The sequence below is a fragment of the Biomphalaria glabrata genome, chromosome 1 (assembly GCF_947242115.1).
Source record: "Biomphalaria glabrata chromosome 1, xgBioGlab47.1, whole genome shotgun sequence".
Classification (NCBI taxonomy): domain Eukaryota; kingdom Metazoa; phylum Mollusca; class Gastropoda; family Planorbidae; genus Biomphalaria; species Biomphalaria glabrata.
In genome coordinates, this window is record NC_074711.1 from 55,273,730 (window position 1) to 55,282,670 (window position 8,941).

General features: G+C 29.5%; 1 protein-coding gene across 1 annotated transcript; it reads right to left on the minus strand.

The window, feature by feature from the left end:
- Nucleotides 1–8,705, minus strand: LOC106052343 (syntaxin-18-like). The gene is made up of 11 exons (XM_013207716.2): nt 8,613–8,705; nt 7,484–7,675; nt 6,782–6,849; nt 6,461–6,654; nt 6,116–6,182; nt 4,822–4,931; nt 4,475–4,581; nt 4,300–4,358; nt 4,022–4,091; nt 3,402–3,482; nt 1–1,048 (listed from the first exon to the last, which is right to left on the minus strand). The coding sequence occupies exons 2-11, from the start codon at nt 7,640–7,642 to the stop codon at nt 953–955; spliced, it is 1,011 nt and encodes a 336-aa protein (XP_013063170.1). The 5' UTR covers nt 7,643–7,675; nt 8,613–8,705; the 3' UTR covers nt 1–952.
- Nucleotides 8,706–8,941: the final 236 nt, after the last annotated feature.

Consider the following 8,941-nt stretch of genomic DNA (forward strand, 5'->3'; position numbering starts at 1 on the left):
GCCATTCATGAAGAATTTAATAGCATTCATGTTAATACATAAACTCAAAGATATGAGAAGATATCTATGATGATGTAAAAACAAATCATAAATAGATTTCAAGACAACAATATCTGTATCATTTGAATGAATGAAAAAACATTAAAATATCTATTTTACAGACTAGATAAAAAAAATATTATTTTGTTTTATTTCCCCTTTACTCAATATCTAAGACATTGTACAATCAAACAATGTAAAAAATGAAAATATCACAAAGAATTGAAGGTTAACAAAGAAAGTAATATAAGGAGAAAACCCTGGAACCTTTTAATGAGCTTGATTTAAGAAGAAAACACACACACACACAGTTTTACTATTCACACCTGTTGACTTTTATAATAAAATAATAGATTCCTTTATTAGTCAGTACTCTGCCTTTAAACTACTGATAAATATGTTCTATAAGTTACTTTTAGTCTTAGATTTAAAATGTACAATAAGAGACAAATTTAACATTGTTTATTATTAAATAGAATAAAAATTGTCTTATTTTATTTTTTTTAGCAAAATCTATTCCACAACCAGGACTTTGCAGACATGTTGATGATGCATATAGTTTAAGAAGTTTCTGTTCATTATTTTTTAAATGGATAGCATCTTTTCAGGCATTAAAAAAAATTAACCATTAAACATACTTAATTATTACACTGTGATTTTAAATAATATACTTGTTTTAAATGTTACCCCCTATTTATGTTAAGGATTGACAATACCGAATGAATTTGAAAAATCTTTGTGCCATTAGCAGATTAAGAAATATTTGTACTTTTACATGCTTTTGTAAATTCCTGTTTTTATTTTTTTAACATTTAGATAATTAAACATTCTGATACAATACCAGTTTAGGGAAATATTTCATACATCCAATGCAGATCAAGCAAACATATCTGTCAATACTATAAATGTAATATTAATTATTGTACCAGTCCAAAAACAAGAGTGAAAGAGAACACACTACAAGGAAAAACAAAATATAGACTCTAAACTCTGCCTTTTTCTTGATAGCCTGAAAAAAAAAAGTCAACATAATCTGTTAAATTCTGGTGTTCTAAAAAAAGTAAACATAATGTTAAATTCTGGTGTTCTAAAAAAAGGGTAAACATAATCTGTTAAATTCTGGTGTTGTAAAAAAAAGTCAACATAATCTGTTAAATTCTGGTGTTCTAAAAAAAAGGTAAACATAATCTGTTAAATTCTGGTGTTCTAATTCTATCATCCCTGTTACATTAAACAGAAAAAATGACAACAAATAATGATCAGATGAATGCTATTGTGAATGTTATAGAAGTAAAGCTTTTTGTTTGAGAGCAATGCAGGTTGACATATCAATTGCATATTAGAGATGACTTCACATAGGGTCACCAGACACCCAGCAAAGGCTGTTTTCTGCCCCACCGGCATTGAATTTTAGTATGAAAATGTCCGGCTTTTGTTCTATTGTTTACCATAATGGCTTATTATCTATCAATCATGTTCAATCCTTCAAATGTTAGGTTGATTGAAGTTCAGACGTTTAACCCTAACCCTAACTCCTTTATAAACAAAAATGTTCAGATACTAAAGACTGTTCACATGAAACCTGTTAATCAGAACTCCTCAAAATTTTCAAAATTGCTTTCGCTGTTCAACATACTGTTATGACACAAAAGAATAATAGACTCTAGATTGACATACAAAGAGCCATTATTCTCACTAGATACAGTTTGAAGAAAATGTCATGCATAGTGTTACATGTTTATGCTAATGATGAATAGCTGCAAAAAAGGTGGTTCATCTGAACAATTTAATACTTAATTCTGTAATTTAACAGCCTATGATTTGACAAGCTTTATCAAATACATTTTAAACCTACTTTTTAAAGTCTACTTTGCCATTTTTTCCTTTATTTGAAAGGCATTGTCCTCTTTTCTCCTCTCCTAAGGACATGCTGTATCTGGTGACCCTAACTTCAGGCTAAAGGCCTTTTTGTTTCAATACTGGGTAACATCAAAGGAGAAAAGTGCTACAGTAGCTGTTCAGAAGGGCTTTAAAGACCAGCTCAGATGTTAGCTTACTATTACTGGTACAGAGACCAACCCTTGGCAACAAGTAGCTTCTGGACAAGACACTGTATAGAACCCTTACAAAGACCAAAGCACACACCTTTCAGACCCCAAGAATAGCAACCACTGAAGAGAAGTGGAGATAAGATACTGATAATCTGCCCACAACACATAACAGCTTCATATACATAGCAAAACATACAAGCCAAAAGTTATTACACAATTTAAAGAATTACAACTGTTGTAAAGGGATGTCTGTAATAAAACAAAAAAAACAAGGTTACAAAAGACAGTTTGTGTGGAAACACAAACTCAAAATCGGCCCCCGAAGTAAAATGTTTTACATAATTCGGATAATCCTTCAGAGTTGAAGATAGTTTACTTCCTAGTCCAAACCTCGCGCAGGACGACGGGGGATGGGAGCAGGCAGGGTTTGAACCTTCGATCATTGATAAATCCAAACGACAGTCCAGCGCGCAAACCGCACGACCAGTGGTCCACCCAGGTAGGCTTCAATATTTTCAGAAAGAAAATCCGAATGAAATTATATCAAAGACAAATGAGAGATAAGAATGGAGAAAGAAGGTTAACAGATCTTGTGTAGTGCCCCAACCGCCCCGCAGATCAAAGGATACGTGAAAGTGAATGTAAAGTTAGATGTGAACCTGGCCTAACTAGTTTGTGGTCTATAGGGCAGATGATGTAAAGTTCATCTGTTTTTGTGGCCTACGGTTAACGAGGGTGTCATGTAGCCAGCACAACGACCAACCGCCTTTGCTTTTCCCCAACTAATGTCAGGTACCCATTAGAGTTGGGTAGACTCAGAAGTTGAAAATCCCAGTCTTCACCAGGATTCGAACCCGGGACCCTCGGTTCGAACTAAATAAGTTAATTGTTTTGAAAAGGCTCAATCTCATATTCGAATCCTCAAAAAAAAAAAAAAAAAAAAATTCGCTATATAGAAAAAATGTTCACGAAAATGATGTTTATAAGATTACTATTTGTCTTAAATTAGGTCTAACATATAATGCATACTAATTAGCTTTTTCTTATAAAAAACTGCTTGCATAATTAATTTTAAAAATTAGAATTTTCGCTTTCAGGAAAAAAAAAAGTAGCCGTTGCATCAGAACTTTGAATGGTCTAAAATATTGTGAAGTCGGATTTTCAATATCTCTTCTAGTTTACGAGATCTAAACGGGACGGACGGACAGACATTTCGCACAAAACTAATAGCGTCTTTTCCCCTTTTGGGGGCCGCTAAAAAAGGTTTAAATACAATTTAAAGTTGAAATGGAACTATTGAAACTTATTTACTTCTCTAATTTCTTCATTTGCATCCTTAATGTTCTCAGTAGTTCCTACCACTGTGTTAGCAATAGCATTAATTTGAACATCCTGAAACAAAAAATGATGTATCAACTTAAAATGATAAGAAACCCACAAGACAGTATATATTATTAGAAATTTCAACAAAGGGAAACAAAAACTCTATTGGAAAATGACTTGCAGACTAATTAAAGCACCAGTCAAGTGGTGAAGATTTTATTTAAAGATCTATATATTTAAATTACTTTAAGTTGTCATTTTCCCACTATTGTTATCCTTTCCCATCTTAACCTTTTTGTTCATTATATATCTTGTTATATTTAAAACTAAAGTATTTCTCCCTTTTATTATTGTAAGTCACCAGTGTGTTTGTCATAGCTAGAACCCACTAGACATAGCAGCGCCATCCCTAATTAAATATTTAATTAATTTAAATCAGATTACCCCAACATCACAGGGATAATTGGGAAAAAGAACAAGTATCATAAATGATTATGTTAATTTAAAATAATAGTATCAATAATGTTAAGTAAAATTTGAAATAATAAAGTTGAAACTATATGATTTGTGAATTCATGTAAATAATTGACTATAAAAAAAATCTATACCTGTTCCAATATTTTTTCTGTAAATATTTCCTGCAATTTTGCTATTTCCACAACTTGTGTTTCAATTTGTCTATTCAAACAAAATACAGAAAAAAGAAAGTTAGTATTTTTTAAAATTGTCCTAAAGTATTTAAAAACCAAATCAACAATAGATAATGGTAAGTCTATAATTGATACATGAAATTACTATTTTTAATTTAATGGTACTATGTTATTAATAATAAAAATTGTACAGTAAAATACAAAAACTTCAAAAAATCTTAAAAAAGACTACTTACTTTACTTCATCCATCATGCTGTTCATTTCTTCGTAAAGAATTTTATTCTCTTGTTCAAACTAGAATTGAAAAAGATAATTATATATATTTATTTTTTATGTACAATTGTAAATGTGTCACCATAATTATATATAACTTTGAATGAGAATTAAAAAAACAAAACAAGGCTATTTACAATTTGAGCTTCCTCTGGGGAGATCTCAGTATCAACATTGTAAGGTGTTGTTTCAAGTAAAGCAGGATTGACTGAGTTTTTATTGTGTGTATCATGTGATTCAGTATCTACAAGAAAGACATGTAACATAAATTAATAATGGTGAAATAACATTTTCTGAAATAAAAAAAAAACAACTATGGCCATATAAACTGATTCTTCACAAAAAGTATGTGTAAATTATTCTAATTTTAATCATGGTCAAATCTACTATTATCATTTTTTTAAACACTGTTATGGTCACCACGTATCTGTTTTTCTCAGATAATGAGAATATACTGATTAGATAACTAAAATAAAATAAAAACCTAATAAAGGTTTGTCCTCCCCATTGGGTATTCTCTGATTGAGATTTAAATCTTGTTTCAATTGAGTGCGTCTCAGATTATTATACTTCCTTTCGGGTTCTAGCTTGGATCTGAAACATTTGTGTAAGATTTACAGAAGGGATGATCATACAAAGAGATTATATAGAAACATAATGATAAAGAAAGTTATTATTAGAGAAGAAAGAGCTAATTAAGTGACCAGGTTGCAGTGAACATAGGTATCTTATATAATACAGACGTTAGTTCAAAAAAGAAGATGATTACGTCCTACGCGTCATGTATTCAGTCATGCATATTAACCAATGACTTAAATTCTGCCAAGTCACTGATTTTCCTGGCTAGCTCAGGCAACCCATTCCATGCTCTAATAGCACTAGGGAAGAAGGAGTATTTGTACACATTTGTCCTAGCATATGGGATGAGGAATGTGCCTTTATCTTTGTGTCTTTCTGAGTATTTTATTAAATTTTGTTTTTGTATTTGAAGATTATGGTTCAGTGTTTTATGTATAATTGCTACTTTACTTTTGCGTCTTCTGTCCTGAAGGCTTTCTAAATTTAGTGATTTAACTTAAGGTGTTACTCTAGTCAAATGTGAATATTCGTTTGTTATGAATCTCACTGCTCTATTTTGTGTCTGTTACAGTTTCTTAATGTTTTCTTGAGTTGAGGGGTCCCAAAAAGAGGATGCATATTCTATTATTGGCCTAACCAAGGGTAAATAACATTTTAGTTTTATGTTCTTATTTGATTTATAGAAATTTCTTTTCATAAACTGTAATGCTTTGTTTGATTTTTTAATAATTTCATCAATATGGGGATTCCATGACAGTTTTTCATTTATTATAACACCTAGGTATTTTGCGTTTTTAGTTTGTGTTACTGGTTTACCATGATCCATGAATAAGATAAGTGGAATTAATTTGTTTTAGCTTTTTTGTTACTCTTAATAACTGACATTTTTCTGGGTGGAAAGATAGTAGTGTAACATAAAATAGCTCAAAAATTACCAATTAGGTTTGCAGTCTGCATGTTATTTGGAGATAATTTATTTAACAATATGTTTAGCATTAAATGGCTTCACATGTAAATTTGATTTTAAAAAATAATAAACTTTTTTAATTTTACAGAAAGCACTAACACTTTTTTTTTCTTCCTTTTATAAATATTATTTATATTTCACATTGCCTATATACAAGGAAGAACACGTTGGTGTGGTAACTTAGAAAATAGAATTAAATTACTAGTTTACAACCTCACAGTCATATACTTACATTCTTTTTCTATCTACAACTCTTTTGACTCTCACAGCCTTCTGTTCACTGTAAATTTTACATATTGCTTAAAAAATAAAAATAAAGTTATCTTCAAGATCTTTAAAAAAAAAAATGGTATACATATAACAAACAATAGTGAATTTCACATTTAAAGCAAAGCATTATATAATAAAACAGTTCAATTCTGTTAAATCATGCCTTAAATTTTATTTAAGTACCTCTCTTACAACTTAAGAAAAAAACAAAACAGTCTTTATTAACAGGAAAAAGCTCAAGATCAAAACTTTGACCTGATATTACAAAGTCTGATTGTGTGATAACAAATTTGAACATTTATTTTACCTTTAAGATAAGTTTCAAGAAGAATCAACACAGCCTGACGGTGCTCTTTAACTTGCGGATGAACCTTTTGTTTATCTGTTTCTAATTTTAATAAAATGATCATTTCTTTACATTTTTTTATGATGTCTTGAGCATTGTTGTCAATCAAATCTCTTTCAGACTCTGACATTTCATCTCCAGTACTTGACAGCAAACTAACACCCCCCCCAAAAACGAAAATCTTAGTTTCAAATTAAAAACAATGTCTATATAGATCAACAAAAAAATGTCAAGCATCAATTTCTTACCATTATTTTTGTTTAACTAAATCAATAAACTAACCTTCCAGTATTAACATATTTTTTCCTATTTTCTAGAAGAAAGTCTCTTAAGTGTGTGATCATCTGAACCTGTCAATGAGAATATAGAATGCAATTTAAATTGTACCTTCTTAGGATTTTTGCAGTTATGTTTCTGACATAATACTTATTGCAAAAATAGTTTGTGCACAAGCATGGTACCGGTACATAAAGGAACAAGTAATCAGAAAATGGGTAAATAATAGCTATCTATACTCATATACACGAAGGACACATGACAATATATAAGTATGCTTATTTAAATATGTTTGTTAAAGCTCTAAAAAATGCTCCAGAATTTTTTTTCCCAAATAAGGCCATCAATTATAACTCTAACAAGTTTGTTGTTTCTGTAGATGTACTCAGCTTTTGATATCGTTACATACTTTAGACATTAATCTGCCAAGGAAAACAATTAAAGAATGGAGGAATTTCATTCAGGTGTATTTTGTTAACATTATTTAAATTCCATCCACCCCAGTTGCACTACAACCCATGCAGAGCCCTGGTCTGAACACATTTTCCAATTAGATCTATCGTGTACTTTTCGACTCCATGCCCCTACATCATCAAGCCATCATATTCATGGTCTGTCTTTGGGGTGCCAGCCTTAAGGTTTTGCCAGTATGTTATTCAAATTATGAAACTAAAAAAAATATTTAAAATACTAAACTCAATTACTAACCAAATTTTTGGCTTTATGCTGAAATTCACTTTCATATCTTTTACCCAAAGCTAAAATGTTTTTGGACAAATCTTCATTATTTAAGTCCTCATTAATAAATTTATTTCTTGACTTCAAAGCTTTAACTGTAGCTTTAAACACATTTGTAACATCTGCCATTGCTTTTGTTTTAAAGTAATACTACACCAAGACCTAGGTAAAAAAAAAAAAAAGTCATATTAAAAACATTCCAAACATGACTATTAGGCCTCCTATTTCTACTTACTCTACTATTGTTCACAAAAAAAAAAATTACTTTATAAAGACATAGTTCACTTAGAAGAGATTCTATTAATCTCACCTCAATATAAAGACCAAGAAACAAGTTTTAAAGTTAATCTTTAATTTAGGCATACATAGCTATATCTAGATTAAGTTAAATTTATAACATAGTATAGTATGGTAAAATTTACTGGCAATGATTTTTATTTACAATTTATATAATAATAAGAAGGTAGTATTCAATTGAACACTAGATCTAATATTCTTTCAAGTGTTTCAAGTTCACTGAATAATTATTTATAAACATCTATGTCTCAGTTTGATATTTTCTGATGAACTACAGTACTACTACTACACATGATCTATCTTTAAGTTTAATTTTTAACTCTTTATTATTATCTTAATTATTTTTTCCATGTTTCAAAGGAATTCTTCATTACCATTTCATTACCCTGTTATGATAAAGCTTCAATAGCTTTGTTGTTTGTTATCAAAAAATGTTGTGTTTGGTATAGAATTAAAGGGAAATGCATGCTCTTTTTATAATACCAAGTCAAGTTTATAAAATTAAACATTAATTTAATTTAATGAGGTCAAATAAACGATGGTATCATAGATTAGGAGAGAATGAGTTAAGTCTCGTGACATATTAGTTATAGCAAACTTGTATATATATATAGATCTATATATTCTTTGGTTTCTAAATAGATGGGAAAACATAGATCTAGATCTATAACTACATGTTTGTTTTATAAATTTTATTGCCTTTATTAAGCTATGCTGTCAGATGCACTATAAAAATTAATGGAATGGGAAGTGTTCAATGATTTTTACATGTATATTTCAATAAATAATCATTTTCAAACACCTTTTGTATATAAAATGTAAACAGAAAATCTCTAATAATAGGTCGTAGTCATAGATTAGATTCTAGAGTCTATATATTAATATATATAATAATATATATATATATATATTTTAATTTTTACATCGTTTAAAATTGTAAAGATTGTAATTTGTAAAAATATGGGTACAAGTACAGTACAGTATACAGGTCTACTAGAATGACTAGATGTCGTAGATCTATATTCTATATGTCTAGATCTAGTCAAATCTAGTCATACTAAGTTACTACAACAACATGACACTTGACTGACTTGTAAGTTGTTAGCTAGATGATAAACTAAAACAGTAAAA

Coding starts and splice junctions, on each gene's coding strand:
- LOC106052343 (XM_013207716.2), bottom strand. CDS start 7,642: ATGGCAGATGTTACAAATGTGTTTAAAGCTACAGTTAAAGCTTTGAAG. Junction 6,850..7,483: donor AGCATAAAGCCAAAAATTTG/GTTAGTAATTGA, acceptor TCTCATTGACAG/GTTCAGATGATCACACACTT. Junction 4,932..6,115: donor GTTGTAGATAGAAAAAGAAT/GTAAGTATATGA, acceptor CAAATGTTTCAG/ATCCAAGCTAGAACCCGAAA.